Source organism: Aquarana catesbeiana, linkage group LG02 (assembly GCF_042186555.1).
Source record: "Aquarana catesbeiana isolate 2022-GZ linkage group LG02, ASM4218655v1, whole genome shotgun sequence".
Taxonomy (NCBI): domain Eukaryota; kingdom Metazoa; phylum Chordata; class Amphibia; order Anura; family Ranidae; genus Aquarana; species Aquarana catesbeiana.
In genome coordinates, this window is record NC_133325.1 from 798,588,956 (window position 1) to 798,605,609 (window position 16,654).

The 16,654-nt window shown below is 48.3% G+C and overlaps 1 protein-coding gene across 1 annotated transcript in view; it reads right to left on the reverse strand.

The window, feature by feature from the left end:
- CFAP91 (cilia and flagella associated protein 91) overlaps positions 1–16,654 on the reverse strand; it is a 57,579-nt gene that overhangs the window by 18,348 nt on the left and 22,577 nt on the right. Inside the window, 4 exon segments of the mRNA XM_073617515.1 lie at positions 5,017–5,156; positions 5,878–6,060; positions 13,609–13,766; positions 14,671–14,848. Of these exon segments, the coding sequence (XP_073473616.1) occupies positions 5,017–5,156; positions 5,878–6,060; positions 13,609–13,766; positions 14,671–14,848 (659 nt within the window).

The window sequence follows — 16,654 nt, forward strand, 5'->3', positions numbered from 1 at the left end:
GGTCATCACACGGAGAGGTCATTACATTACATGAAAGGTCATCACATGGAGGGGTCATCACACTACATGGAGAGGTCTTTACATTACATGGAGCGGTCATCACATGGAGGGGTCATTACATTACATGGAGAGGTCATCACATGGAGAGGTCATTACATGCAGGGGTCATCACATGGAGCGGTCATCACATGGAGGGGTCATCACATGGAGGGGTCATTAAATTACATGGAGAGGTCATCACATGCAGGGGTCATCACATGGAGGGGTCATCACATGGAGGGGCCATCACACGGAGAGGTCATTACATGGAGGGGTCATCACACAGAATGGTCATTACATTACATGGAGGGGTCATCACATGGAGGGGTAGTCTCACGGAGAGGTCATTACATTACATGGAGAGGTCATCAACATGGAGGGGTCATAACATGGAATGGTCATTACATTACATGGAAAGGTCATCACATGGAGGGGTCATCACACTACATGGAAAGGTCATCACATGAAAGGGTCATCACACTACATGGAGGTCATCACATGGAGCGGTCATCACACGGAGAGGTCATTACATTACATGGAGGGGTCATCACACAGAAAGGTCATTACATTACATGGAGGGGTCATCACATGGAGGGGTCATTACATTACATGGAGGGGTCATCACATGGAGGGGTCATTACATTACATGGAGGGGTCATCACATGGAGGAGCCATCGCACAGAGAGATCATTACAATACATGAGGGGTCATCACATGGAAAGGTCATTACATTACATGGAAAGGTCATCACATGGAGGGGTCATCACATTACATGGAGAGGTCATCACATGGAGGGGTCATCACATGGAGGGGTCATTACATTACATGGAGAGGTCATCACATGGAGAGGTCATTACATGCAGGGGTAATTACATTACATGGAGAGGTCATCACATGGAGAGGTCATCACATGGAGAGGTCATTACATTACATGGAGGGGTCATCACATGGAGGGGCCATCACACGAAGAGGTCATTACATTACATGGAGGGGTCATCACATGGAGGGGTCATCACACAGAAAGGTCATTACATTACATGGAGGGGTCATCACATGGAGGGGTCATAACATGGAAAGGTCATCACATGGAGGGGTCATCACACTACATGGAAAGGTCATCACATGGAGGGGTCATCACACTACATGGAAAGGTCATCACATGGAGGGGTCATCACACTACATGGAGGTCATCTCATGGAGCGGTCATCACACGGAGAGGTCATTACATTACATGGAGGGGTCATCACATGGAGGGGTCATCACATGGAGGGGTCTTCACACAGAAAGGACATTACATTACATGGAGGGGTCATCACATGGAGAGGCAATTACATGGAGGGGTCATCACATGGAAAGGTCATTACATTACATGGAGGGGTCATTACATGAAGGGGTCATCGCATGGAGAGGTCATTACAATACATGAAGAGGTCATCAAATGGAGGGATCATTACATGGAGAGGTCATTACATTACATGGAAAGGTCATCACATGGAGAGGTCATCACACTACATGGAGATGTCATCACATGGAGGGGTCATCATATTACATGGAGTGGTCATTACATGGAGGGTCATCACATTACACGGAGAGGTCATCACATGGAGGGGTAATTACATTACATGGAGGGGTCATCAAATGGAGGGGCCATCGCATGGAGATTTCATTACATTACATGGAGGGGTCATCACATGGAGGGATCATCACATGGAGTGGTCATCACACAGAAAGGTCATTACATTACACGGAGGGGTCATCACATGGAGGGGTCATCACATGGAGAGGCAATTACATGGAGAGGTCATCACACTACATGGAGATGTCATCACATGGAGGGGTCATCACATGAAGGGGTCATCACATGAAGGGGTCATCACATGGAGGGGTCATCACATGGAGGGGTCATCACATTACATGGAGTGGTCATTACATGGAGGGGTCATCACACAGAGAGGTCATTACATTATATGGAGAGTCATTACATGGAGGGGTCATCACACGGAGGGGTCATCACACAGAAAGGTCATTACATTACATGGAGGGGTCATTACATGGAGGGATCATCACATAGAGAGGTCATCACACGGAGAGGTCATTACATGGAGGGGTCATCGCACAGAGTTCATTACACGGAGGGGTCATCACATGGAGGGGACATCTGTCCCTCATTTTGGTCTGATCTACATACACTATACTGCCAAAAGTATTGGGACGCCTGCCTTTACATACACATGAATTTTAATGACATCCAGTCTTAGTCCGTAGGGTTCAATATTGAGTTGGCCCACCCTTTGCAGCTATAACAGCTTTAGCTCTTCTGGGAAGGCTGCCCACAAGGTTTAGGAGTGTGTCTATGGGAATGTTTGACCATTCTTCCAGAAGAGCATTTGTGAGGTCAGGCACTGATGTTGGTCGAGAAGGCCTGGCTCGCAGTCTCCGCTCTAATTCATCTCAAAGGTGTGCTATGGGGTTGAGGTCAGGACTCTGTGCAGGCCAATCAAGTTCTTCCACCCCAAACTGTCCATGTCTTTATGGACCTGGCTTTATGCACTGATGATTTGGTGGAGGGGGGGGGGGGGGGGGGGGGGGTTATGGTGTGGGGGTGTTTTTCAGGGGTTGGACTTGGCCCCTTAGTTCCAGTGAAGGGAATTCTTAAGATGTCACCATACCAAGACATTTTGGACAATTTCATGCTCCCAACTTTGTGAGAACAGTTTGGGGACGGCCCCTTCCTGTTCCAACATGACTACGAACCAGTGCACAAAGCAAGATCCATAAAGACATGGATGAGCGAGTTTGGGGTGGAGGAACTTGACTGGCCTGCGCAGAGTCCTGACCTCAACCTCATAGAACACCTTTGGGATGAATTAGAGCAGAGACTGCGAGCCAGGCCTTCTCGTCCAACATCAGTGCCTGACCTCACAAATGCTCTTCTGGAAGAATGGTCAAACATTCCCATAGACACACTCCTAAACCTTGTGGACGGCCTTCCCAGAAGAGTTGAAGCTATTATAGCTGCAAAGGGCGGAGCCAACTCAATATTGAACCCTACGGACTAAGACTAGAGTACCATTAAAGTTCATGTGTGTGTGTAAATGCAGGCGTCCCAATACTTTTGGTAATATAGTGTAGTTGTATATAAAATGCACTTTTTAGCTTTCAGAAGTGATAAACCTTTCATCCAATTTCTAAATTGCTGCATTTGTAAATTTTCAAAAGCCAATATAATGGCATATTAGTGGCAAAAAAAACACTTGTGGGTTTAACTAATCCTTTTTTTGTATAATTCTCCTTTAAGGGGGTGTGGCAGGGGGTGTGTCCTATGCCTACATACTTTTGCCTATAGGTGTCCCTCATTCCCATCTCAGAAAGTTGGGAGGTGTGGTCTATGAGCCAGTCTTATGGGGGATGTCAAGGAGCACTCTGATCGGGACAATCCATGTAAGGGGGCACTGTGATGAGGACAGTTGATATACAAAGGGACTTTGAAGGGGACACCTGATGTAATGGGGGACTTATAGGGACCCAAATGTTGACAGAGACTCTGATTGGGACACCTGATGTAAGGGGACACTCTGATGGGGACACCTAATATAAGGGGGGCTCTAATGGGGACACCTAATATAAGGGGGGCTCTGATGGGGACACCTAATATAAGGGGGGCTCTGATGGGACACCTAATATAAGGGGGGCTCTGATGGGGACACCTAATATAAGGGGGGCTCTGATGGGGACACCTGATGCAAGTGGGCACTCTGATGGGGACCCTGATGTATGGGAAGACTGATGGGGATCCCAATGTAGACAGAGACTCTGGTGGGGACCCTGATGCAAGGGGGACTTTGGTGGGAACCATATGTAAAGGGGCACTCTGATGGGGACCCTAAAAAGAGGAAATTTGATGGAGACCCTAATGTAGGAGGAGACTTTGATGGGGACACCTGATTTAAAGGGCATTCTGATGGGGACCTTGATGTAAGGGATGATTGATGGGGAACCTGATGTATGGGAAGACTGATGGGGATCCCAATGTAGACAGAGACTCTGGTGGGGACCCTGATGCAAGGGGGACTTTGGTGGGAACCATATGTAAAGGGGCACTCTGATGGGGACCCTAAAAAGAGGAAATTTGATGGAGACCCTAATGTAGGAGGAGACTTTGATGGGGACACCTGATTTAAAGGGCATTCTGATGGGGACCTTGATGTAAGGGATGATTGATGGGGAACCTGATGTAGACAAGACACTGATGGAAACACCTAATATATAAGGGGGGACAGATGGGGACCTTAATGTAGACGGGGACTCGAAGGGGACCCTGATTTAAGGTGGGTAACTGTATGTAAAGGGGCACTCTGATGGGGACCCTGATGTAAAGGAGGAACTTTGATGGGGACCCTAATGTGGGAGAAGATTTTGATGGGGAGAGCTGATGTAAGAGGGTTCTCAAAGAGCAACCCTGATGTAAAGTGGGGACACCTGATGTAAGGGGGACACCTGATTAAAAGGTACACTCTGATGGGGACCCAAATGTAGATGGAGACTGTGATGGTAACCCTGATGTAAGGGGGACTTTGGTGAGGAACCAATGGGCACTCTGATGAGTACTCCTGATGTATCTAATGGCAGCCTAATTCATACCAGAGCTTCCCAGGTTGTGACAGTCAGTAACTCAGACACAGTGTGCTGTCATTGTGCCCCCCCCCCCCGATTTTTTTCTTTACTGCCCCCCAGATCAGATAGACTAGATCAGGCCCTGGACCGGACGTCACTCCACCCAATATTACCTGTAACAGATTGCCAGGATGTGAAATGCAGGGATCGGGCACCTGCCGTCACTCTGCACAGCGGATCCCATGACATTGCATTGGCCACGTTACGGCAGCCAGCAGAAGACTTCTCCTCGAACATCTCCGGTTCACCTGGCACTATAGTGACAACACAGAGAACGTTCCTGATGGAATCTCACTCCCTTACCTCATGGACTTGCTTCAGCTCGCGGTCCAGCAGAGCTTCACGTTTCAAGAAGCCGTCCCTGGTGGTGGTCCTGGGTTTGGGGGAGCGGACGCGAGGTTGGGTGACAAAATCTGGAAGGTTGGCCTCCAGGTCCAGCAATCCTAGGAGGAATAACGAGACACAACACACCAACAATCAGATTTATCACAAGTTCTAAAAAAGTATTAAATGTTATTTTTCATGGGAATTATCGATTCGAAGAGTTTATTTATAAAGTCGCTCTGGACAACCCATCCTTATTTGGCTGATAACAAAGAATGGTCTTCACAGCCAATATAGAGGAAAGACACTTATCTCCACTGACTCTGGCTGCAACTATTTTAACTGTGGGCAGCTGAAGCTGCTGACTTTCTGGATTTACACAGACACACACCTCCAGCTCTGCAGCTCTCATTGGCCCTCTTATGACTCATCCCCCCTCCCTTCCTGGCAAGCTCGCACGAGAGATCTGTGCATGATGTCATAAGCCTAGGCTAATGACCAGACAAGAAACAGGAAGTGGGCTGTATAAGGGATTTACTAGCAGAAAAAAAAATGTTTTACTATCCAAAGTTAAAAAGATAATTTAATATATGGAAAGATGAAAAAATAAGTGAAGGTCCGCTTTAAGGAAAAAGTTGCTCACTATTGTCACGGCCGAGGGGGAAGTTGGTAGGTATGTAAGTAAGTTGCAATGCTGCAACACTCCTCTATATGTAGAAATGTCTAAGTTCCCCCAATATAACTAAGGTTAGCTTAGTAGATCATGTGGTGGCCGGGTTGTGCACGTTCGGTCAGTCTCCGTCTATTCTCTGTAGGTATCTGTGACAGAAGAGGTCTCACCTTGGTAGGAGTCTAGGAAAGGGCTTTTCACTGCGTATTGTGCAGAGAGGCGATCCAGGCTGTACCCGGTCCGGGAGAGGGGTGCGTAAGTCTGAGAGGCGTAGTTGGAGTAGTCCTGGAGGATGTCACGCTTCTCCAACTTTCCTTCAACGTTTTCCATCTTCTTTGTTAGTTTCCTGATGGCTGTGGAGTTCCAGAGAAGACACATTATGAGATGCAAGAGAACCGCTAGAGACCAACCCGAGCCAATCACACAGCAGGAACCTCCAAATCTCAGACCTTACAGACCAAAGACCATCCCTACCAAATGACTCCTGCACCGGGCAGCATAGAAGACGACACTGCGGTGATGTTCACTGGCCCTTGTGCCTCCATGGCCCTCTACTGGATCCTAGGTCCAGGTTGTACATAAGGCCTTGAGTCAGAATAAGGCCCTGCCCCCTATGAACACTAAGTCCTGCCCCATCATTCAACTATCTAGTGTCACAATGCAGTGTGTATGGTCTACTTATACAGGTGGGGGTGTGGCTTATCAGGATGAGGTGGAGCTTACTAGGAGGTGGAGCTTAGCACAGTCTGCTCCTAGCTTCCTAGGGGCTACAGGAAGAGATGGATCAATTGAAGAGAGACACAGGTACTTCAGTGCCTTACCTGAGAAACATTTTAGGCCAGGTCAGCTTAATCTTAACCTGGGGAACCCATAAAATTTGTTCTCCGCTATTTATATCTATTTTTATATGTTGTATTGAACTGCATCAGGTTATTATTAGGTAGTTATGCATCTAGTGGACGTTTTGGAACACTACAACTTGTTTACTATGTGATTGTGGTTTCTCCCTCTGTCCTCCCCTCCTGCATAGTGCTAGTTCATTCAGTCCTAGCTAGACCATCCCCATTTCTTTCCTGTTTCAGCATTAGCAGCTCATAGAGGCAGGGTTTAGTAAAGTCAGTGGGGTTGATTTACTAAAACAGGCAAGTGCAAAATCTGGTGCAGCTCTGCATAGGACCAATCCACTTCTAACTTCAGCTTGTCCAATTAAGCTTTGACAAAAAAACAAACCCAGAAACTGATTGGTTTCTATTCAGAGTTGCACCAGATTTTTTCAGCTAGTCTGGGAAAAGATTTGACGGTCATAGAGGTGAATAGAGACCAGATCGTCTCTCCCTACCTCTATGATCTAGGAGGACCGGTGTTCCGTCAAAAATAGCCAATTCATCAAGATTTCCAATTACGTCACTTTCGGTTACTGTAAACCGTCGGTAATTGGAGATTTCGACGACTTGCTGTTTTGACACAACACCGGCAAATGTATACACTCCGGTACACGGTATTATGAGTGGATATTGTTAGTCCGCTCTGATACTAACCAACAAAATGGCCGCCTCCGTGGCGGCGACAACTTTTTCCTCGTTACCCGCTGTTGTGTCAAAACAGCAAAGTCTTCTTGTACCGCAGTGTGCGCAATTGCCGGTGTTGTGTCAAAACAGCAAGTCATTGAAATCTCCAATTACTGATGGTTTACAATAACCGGAAGTGAAGTAATTGGAGATCTTGATGAATTGGCTATTTTGACAGAACACTGAAACGACGTCATGGCATCACTTCCTGTCTAGGGCAGAAGTAAACAATTTTTTTTTTTTTAAAGCATCAGATATTTTTTTTTTCCCTGATCGAATGTTTTTAAAAGTAGAGGAGAGATTTGGGGTCTTATTGATATTTATCATAAAGAGGACCTGTCATCGCTTATTTCTATTACAAGGGATGTTTACATTGCTTTTAATAGGAATAAAAGTGATTAAAAAAATGAAAGGGACAGTGTAAATAAAAAAATAGGATTTTTTAAAACAGCTTACCTGTAAAATCCTTTTCTTTCGAAGGACATCACGGGACACAGAGCCACAGTAATTACTGATGGGTTATATAGGTATCACTGGTGATTGGACACTGGCACACCCTATCAGGAAGTTCAACCCCCTATATAATCCCTCCCCCTTGCAGGGATACCTCAGTTTTGTAGCCAAGCAATATAGTGTATTAGAAGAGGGGTGGGACCTCTGTGTCCCGTGATGTCCTTCGAAAGAAAAGGATTTTACAGGTAAGCTGTTATAAAAAATCCTATTTTCTTTCTCGAACATCACGGGACACAGAGCCACAGTAATTACTGATGGGATGTCCCAGAGCAATGCTACCTGAGGGGGGGGAACCACGACCAAGTAGGGTGCAATCAGACCTGAGGACCCTGTACCGCTGCCTGCAGCACACTACGCCCAAAGGCGATATCCTCATGCCTTCTCACATCCACCTGATAGAATCTGGTGAATGTATGGACTGAAGACCAGGTTGCGGCCTTGCAGATTTGAGCCATAGAGGCCCGGTGATGCACTGCCCAAGAAGCACCAATAGCCCTTGTGGAATGTGCCCTGATCTGAAACGGAGGAATCTTCTGCTTCAGACCGTAAGCTTGAATGATCAATTGTCGAATCCATTTAGAAATGGTAGCTTTTGACGCTGCCTGTCCTCTATTGGGACCCTCTGGCAGCACAAACAAAACATCCGTCTTGCGGATCTGAGTAGTTGCCCCTAGATAGGCCTTAACTGCTCTTACTACATCCAACGAATGTAGAGATCTCTCTTCCGGAGAACAGGGATCTGGAAAAAACTAAAATGAGGGCGTAGTACCACTCTATCCTTGTGTATAATCAAATAAGGCTCCTTACAGGAAAGAGCTGCTAATTCTGATACTCTTCTAGCAGAAGAGATGGCCACCAGAAAAATTAATTTCCTTGTCAACAAGACCAAAGGAATCTGACATATTGGTTCAAAAGGCCGTTTCTGTAACACAGCCAGGACCAAATTCAAGTCCCAGGGGTTTAGGGGCGCTTTAACCGGAGGATTAAGACGCATCACCCCCTGCATAAAGTTTCGGACCAAAGAATGCGAAGCAAGTGGCCGCTGAAATAATACTGATAAAGCAGAGACCTGGCCCTTGATGGTACTCAAGGCCAGCTTCATCTCTAATCCCATCTGTAGAAAATCAAGGATTCTACCTATGACATATTTCCTGGGATGCCAACCTCTGGATTCACACCAGGTTATATAAGCTTTCCAGACTCTATGATAAATCATCCTGGAAGCTGGCTTCCTTGCATTAATCAAGGTAGATATGACAGGACCTGAGAGCCCACGACTCTTCAGAACGTGGGTCTCAATAGCCAAACCGTCAAATTTAGCGTTTGTAAGGCAGGATGGAACACTGGACCTTGAGATAACAGGTCTGGGCGTTCCGGTAGTGTCCACGGGGAACCTACCGTCATCCTTACTATTTCTGCATACCAAGTCCTTCTGGGCCAAGCGGGGGCCACCAGAAGTACCGACTTCCTTTCCTGCCTGATCCTGCGAAGGAGTCGTGGTAGTAGCAGAATAGGCGGGAATGCGTAAATCAGTGAGAACCGATGCCACGGAATCACCAACGCATCCGTCCCGCATGCAAGAGGATCTTTTGTCCTTGCCACAAATCTGTCTATCTTTTTGTTGAATCGGGATGCAAAGAGATCTACATCTGGAACCCCCCATCTTTGGCATATGGCCCAAAAGACGTCGGGATGCAGAGACCATTCCCCTGGAAGTAACTGCTGGCGACTTAGATAGTCCGCCTGCCAATTCTCTATTCCCGGGATGAAAACTGCCGATATGCATGGCACATGCATCTCTGCCCAGACTAAGATCTGGTTCACCTCTTTTTGAGCAGCTCGGCTCCGGGTGCCTCCCTGATTGACATAAGCCACTGCTGTGGCATTGTCGGACTGGATCCTGACCGGACAACCCTGTAGCCTGATAGTCCAGGCCTTTAGAGCTAGATGTATTGCCCGGATCTCCAGAATGTTGATGGGTAAGGTCCTCTCTGTCTTGGACCATACCCCTTGGACTGCAGCCTGTTCCAGAACTGCTCCCCAACCTGACAGACTGGCATCTGTTGTTACCACCGTCCAGGTAACCGGTAGAAAGGATTTCCCCTTCTGCAGGTTTTCGGGTATGAGCCACCAATTAGGGCTCTGACGCACCGCATGCGACAGGTGCATCGGAAAGTCTAATGCCTGAACCTTCTTGTTCCAGGTCGACAGAATACTGTGTTGCAGCATTCTTGAGTGAAACTGAGCATAGGGAACTGTTTCGAATGAAGACACCATCTTCCCTATTAGCCTCATACAAAGGTGGACTGAGGGACCCTTCTTGGTCCTTACTGTCAGAATCAGCTCTCTCACAGCAGTGATCTTTGCCTGAGGTAGAAATATTTTCTCCTGGCTTGTAACTATAATCAGACCTAAATACTCCAGTCTTCTTACTGGTTTTAGGAAAGACTTTTCTAAGTTGAGGATCCAACCTAGGTGTTCTAGATACCTGACCGTGGTCCTCAAGTTTCCATTCAAAGAGGCTACCGACCGGTCTATCAAGAGCAGGTCGTCTAGGTATGCTATGACAGCTATACCCTGAGCCCTTAATCTGGCCAGAGGAGGAGCCAAGATCTTTGTGAACACTCGAGGTGCAGTGGCTATCCCAAAAGGCAGAGCCACAAACTGGAAACGGCGCCCTCCTACCTCGAAGCGCAGAAACTTCTGATGAGCAGGAAAAATGGGCACATGCAGATATGCATCTCTGATGTCTATTGATGCCAGAAATTCTCCTCCCTGCAGGGTGGGAACTACTGTTCGAATTGATTCCATGCGGAAGGATTGAATCCTTAGGAATCGGTTCAGATCCCTTAAGTCCAAAATGGGCCTGACATCCCCATTTGGCTTTTGGACCGTAAAAAGGTTGGAATAGAAGCCCAATCCCTGGTCCTTTGCGGGAACTATCATAATGACCTCCTGCGACAAAAGTCGCTCTAACGCTAGAAGGAGCGACTGCTTCTTCTCTGGGTCTCTGGGAACATTTGATCTGAGGAACCGAGGAGAAGGGAATTCCTGAAACTCCAGCTTGTACCCTAAGGTTACCGTGGAGACTACCCATCTGTCCTGGAAGTCCTCGTGCCAGAGCTCTGAGAACTGTCGCAGTCTTCCCCCCACTCGAGTGAGCGGGGGCGCCCCCTCATGCAGAGGTCTTCCCACTCAGAATAAATAAGCTTTTCAAGTAAAGTATGAACAGGAAAAGCATGTGCTGCTTGGAAAGGTTTCAGTGACCCCAAAGCAGAAGAGGATTCTTTAGCAGTTTCAGGTATGGGCAACTTAAATGTGGATCGGACCAATCCAGTGAGGATCTGCACTAAGACTTTCTCCTCTTGGGAAGTCGCAGAGGGTCCCTCTCCACCTGATTCCCCCGAAGAGGAATCATCCATCCCATCCCGATCCTCTGAAAGGGACTCATCTCCTTTATCCCAGAGCTCCTCTGTCTGAGGGTCTTGGGGAACAGAGGAAGGCCTAGTGCGTTTTCTTCCACTGAGTGAAGACGTAATCACGGCCATTAATCTTTCCTCTAGACCATTAATGGTTGAGGAAAAAACCTCTTGTGTAATATATACAGGGGCTGAAGTGCCAGAAGCAGGTGTAGCCCCTGACCCCGATGGCTCTCCCTGGCTAGCCGTCCCTGGCCCATCTTTAGGGGGGGAGGATGCTGCCGACAGGGGGCCCTCAGAACCTGAACAAGATCCCCTAGTGTCTCTGGTTCCTGGGGTGCTTGAACCTCTTCTACCCATAGTGCAAAGCAACAAGGTGTGAGGTATACAAATGAACACTGCCCGCTGAGCGATGTAGTCTGGCTAAAAGCCTTGCTACCCAATGCTCAGTCTGGTGTTACTTCAGTAAATGCTGCCTAGGAGAATGCCTGTGTCCCACCTTACATGCGACCGTCAGCTCTGTGTCTCTCAGAAGGCTGAGTGCACCTGTACAGAGTGCCTCTAATAGCCTGCAGCTGGCCTGAGTGGGAGTCTAAACACTCTGTGCTGACATCCCGCCCCCTCCTCTACCGCCCCCCCCCCCCCCCCCTCGAGTTTTGAAAAAAACGAGCGCTTCCCGCACTGCCGACTCTCCTGTCATGCTTCTGGAGAAAAGGCTGGGGATGGGGGGGGAGAAGGAGGGAGACTGGTAACAAGATTTGCCTGAACGGCTATCTTCAGAGATGGTGGCCTTTAGGCCACAGAGCCCGGGTGGTATAACCACTTTCTAGACCCCTGTGGCCCCTCTCTAGCCTGGGGGGAACATTCAAACATGAGAAATCCCCCCTTTCCACCTTACCTGCTTGCAGCCTGCTTTGAGATGCTGGGAATAATCAGCACTGAACACCTGAGACAAAGTCAGCATGTGTAGGTTTGTGCTCTTGGCAGCCCCCGGTGGTCACAATAGGCATAGCATGCATTTACCTTAAAGGAGAAAAGCCACTAGAACTCAAAAATTCTGTGGAATCTCCTCTTACCTTATCCAGCCGCAGGGTGCTGTTTACACAGACCCAATCTTCACCTCTCACGGTGGGCTCCGTTTGAAAAAACCGTCAGAGACTGGGGCCCCCATCAGTAGGGGGATCCAACAGTTCTGGGACCGTAAAGCACCTCGCCAGAAATTAGGAAGTTTAAAGCCATTTTCTGATCTGCGGGGTCCAGCTCTCTAAAAAGAGAAGCATTACGGGTAAAACCTCGTTTCTTCGGACACGAGGCCCGGGTACCATTCAATTCGGCCATGAAAAGACACTTCGAATGGATCCGGTTCGCCTGGCTTGCCCCAGTATAGGATCTTAGGATATTCCCTTTGGAGCTCAGCACAGGACATCTTTACACGTCCATCACCTAAGACACTGGCGTAAAAACTGAGGTATCCCTGCAAAGGGGGAGGGATTATATAGGGGGTTGAACTTCCTGATAGGGTGTGCCAGTGTCCAATCACCAGTGATACCTATATAACCCATCAGTAATTACTGTGGCTCTGTGTCCCGTGATGTTCGAGAAAGAAAAAAAAAAAAAAAAAATATATATATATATATATATATATATATATATATATATATATATATATATATATATATATATAAAAAATTTAAAAAAAGAGTAAATAAAAAAAAAAAAAAAAAATTAACGTCCCCCCCATCCCTCCATGCTCGTGCGCAGAAGTGAACGCATAGGTAAGTCACGTATGCATATGTAAACAGTGATCGCACCACACATGTGAGGTATCACCACAAACGTCAGAGCGAGAGCAATAATTCTAGCGCTAGACCTCCTCGGTAACTCCAAACTGGTAACCTGTAAACATTTTTAAACTGTTGCCTATGGAGAACTTTAGGTATCGTAGTTTGCCGCCATTCCACAAGCGTGCGCAATTTTAAAGCGTGACATGTTAGGTATCTATTTACTCGACGTAACATCATCTTTTATATTATACCAAAAAATGTGGTTATATATTGTGTATTTTTGCAATAAAATTCATTAAAGTGTAATTTTTTAGAAAAAAAATTGCATTTGAAAAACCGCTGCGCAAATGTCGTATGGCATAAAAAATGGCAAGGATCGCTATTTTATCCTGTAGGGTCTCTGCTAAAAAAAAATTGATATATATATATATATATATATATATATATATATATATATATATAAAATTTTATAATGTTTGCGGGTTCTAGCAAAAAATACAGATTTTTATTTGTAAACCAAAGGTGACATAAAAGGCCTGGCCTTCAAGTGGTATTAAATAGTGGAAGGATAGATGAGAAGACGGATTACATCGCTATCAGGCTGTAATTTCTTTTACCTTTGATGTGTTCTTTCTGGATCTGCTTAAGTTTCTCTTCTTTCTCGGTTTGTAGTTTGCACCACCTTCTATCCAGCTGCTTTGTGTCCAGCTCATGCCGACTCACTTTACGTTGTTGGAGAAGCTTCTTCAGTGCCTCCAGACGAGCCTCCTGCAGTCTGAAATTTATCAAGAACAAAACACATAAAGATTTATTGATAGGGTTGCTTTATCCACCAGATATAACTAAATAGAAGGCGGAGTCAATGGTCACTCACTGACTACTTATTTATTTTGAGAGTCTCCCCAGCTACTCAGCACAGGGATGGTGGGAACCCCTCATAATGGGCACAGCGGGTGTACAGACCTGGGAACTCAGCTCAGGGATGGTGGGAACCCCTCATAATGGGCACAGCGGGTGTACAGACCTGGGAACTCAGCACAGGGATGGTGGGAACCCCTCATAATGGGCACAGCAGGTGTACAGACCCGGGAACTCAGCACAGGGATGGTGGGAACCCCTCATAATGGGCACAGCAGATGTACAGACCCGGGAACTCAGCACAGGGATGGTGGGAACCCCTCATAATGGGCACAGCGGGTGTACAGACCCAGGAACTCAGCACAGGGATGGTGGGAAACCCTCATAATGGGCACAGCGGGTGTAAAGACCCGGGAACTCAGCACAGGGATGGTGACAACCCCTCATATTGGGCACAGCAGGTGTTCAGACCTGGGAACTCAGCACAGGGATGGTGGGAACCCCTCATAATGGGCACAGCGGGTGTACAGACTCGGGAGCTCCATGGTGGGAACTCCACAGAGATCTCGTCAATAAAGTTTCTAAGAGGTAGAAGAGACTGAAAGGTGGTTTAACATTCAATTATCCACCAAACAATGAAACTGTTTCAGTGGAGTGATTCTTTAATAAGTCAGAACAGTAAAAATGTGAAATTTTCAGCAATCCATAGTAATCAGATTTTCAGTTTGATGAAATGTTTCTCCTAATAATATATTCATCCAGCTAATCTCCTAAATAAAGCCAGCTGTGTGGACCTCGTACAGAACACAATCATCACTTACTTCTCTATCTCCTGCTCCCGGAAGGCCCACTCCTTCCTCTCCTGCTCATCCATCATCTTCCTCCTCTTCTCCAGCTGGGTCACATCGCTCAGAGGTGGCAATGTGGCCTCCCAGGCTCTCTTCTCTCTCGCCCGCTCTATCATCTCCACTTCTGCCAGCCTAGCAGGGAGACCACGGCCTGGAAAACCAAAATGAGCCAACATTGAGACCAGGTAAGAGAGATAAACACAGTTCTAGGGACCAGGGACAGAGCACAGAAGTGATAGGACAGAGAGAACTTCATAGACCAGGGACAGATAAAAGGAATGAGAGGACAGAGCAGAGGACGGGAGGGAGAGGAAAGAGCAGAGGACAGGAGTGAGAGGACAGAGCAGAGGAAAGGAGTGAGAGGACAGAGCAGAGGAAAGGAGTGAGAGGACAGAGCAGAGGACAGGAGGGAGAGGAAAGAGCAGAGGACGAGAGTGAGAGGACAGAGCAGAGGACGGGAGTGAGAGGACAGAGCAGAGGACGGGAGGGAGAGGAAAGAGCAGAGGACGAGAGTGAGAGGACAGAGCAGAAGACGGGAGTGAGAGGACAGAGCAGAAGACGGGAGTGAGAGGACAGAGCAGAGGACGGGAGTGAGAGGACAGAGCAGAGGACGGGAGTGAGAGGACAGAGCAGAGGACGGGAGTGAGAGGACAGAGCAGAGGAAAGGAGTGAGAGGACAGAGCAGAGGACGGGAGTGAGAGGTCAGAGCAGAGGACGGGAGTGAGAGGACAGAGCAGAGGACGGGAGTGAGAGGACAGAGCAGAGGACGGGAGTGAGAGGTCAGAGCAGAGGACGGGAGTGAGAGGACAGAGCAGAGGACGGGAGTGAGAGGACAGAGCAGAGGACGGGAGTGAGAGGACAGAGCAGAGAACGGGAGTGAGAGGACAGAGCAGAGGACGGGAGTGAGAGGACAGAGCAGAGGATGGGAGAGGACAGAGCAGAGGAAAGGAATGAGAGGACAGAGCAGAGGAAAGGAATGAGAGGACAGAGCAGAGGACGGGAGTGAGAGGACAGAGCAGAGGACGGGAGTGAGAGGACAGAGCAGAGGAAAGGAATGAGAGGACAAAGCAGGGGAAAGGAATGAGAGGACAGAGCAGAGGACGGGAGTGAGAGGACAGAGCAGAGGACGGGAGTGAGAGGACAGAGCAGAGGACGGGAGTGAGAGGACAGAGCAGAGGACGGGAGTGAGAGGACAGAGCAGAGGACGGGAGTGAGAGGACAGAGCAGAGGACGGGAGTGAGAGGACAGAGCAGAGGACGGGAGTGAGAGGACAGAGCAGAGGATGGAGCAGAGGACGGGAGTGAGGTCAGAGCAGAGGACGAGAGGGAGAGTCAGAGCAGAGGACGGGAGTGAGAGGACAGAGCAGAGGACGGGAGTGAGAGGACAGAGCAGAGGACGGGAGTGAGAGGTCAGAGCAGAGGACGGGAGTGAGAGGTCAGAGCAGAGGACGGGAGTGAGAGGTCAGAGCAGAGGACGGGAGTGAGAGGACAGAGCAGAGGACGGGAGTGAGAGGACAGAGCAGAGGATGGGAGTGAGAGGACAGAGCAGAGAACAGGAGTGAGAGGACAGAGCAGAGGACGGGAGTGAGAGGACAGAGCAGAGGACGGGAGTGAGAGGACAGAGCAGAAGACGGGAGTGAGAGGACAGAGCAGAGGATGGGAGAGGACAGAGCAGAGGACGGGAGTGAGAGGACAGAGCAGAGGACGGGAGTGAGAGGACAGAGCAGAGGACGGGAGTGAGAGGACAGAGCAGAGGACGGGAGTGAGAGGACAGAGCAGAGGACGGGAGCGAGAGGACAGAGCAGAGGACGGGAGCGAGAGGACAGAGCAGAGGACGGGAGCGAGAGGACAGAGCAGAGGATGGGAGAGGACAGAGCAGAGGACAGGAGTGAGAGGACAGAGCAGAGGACGGGAGTGAGAGGTCAGAGCAGAGGACGGGAGTGAGAGGTCAGAGCAGA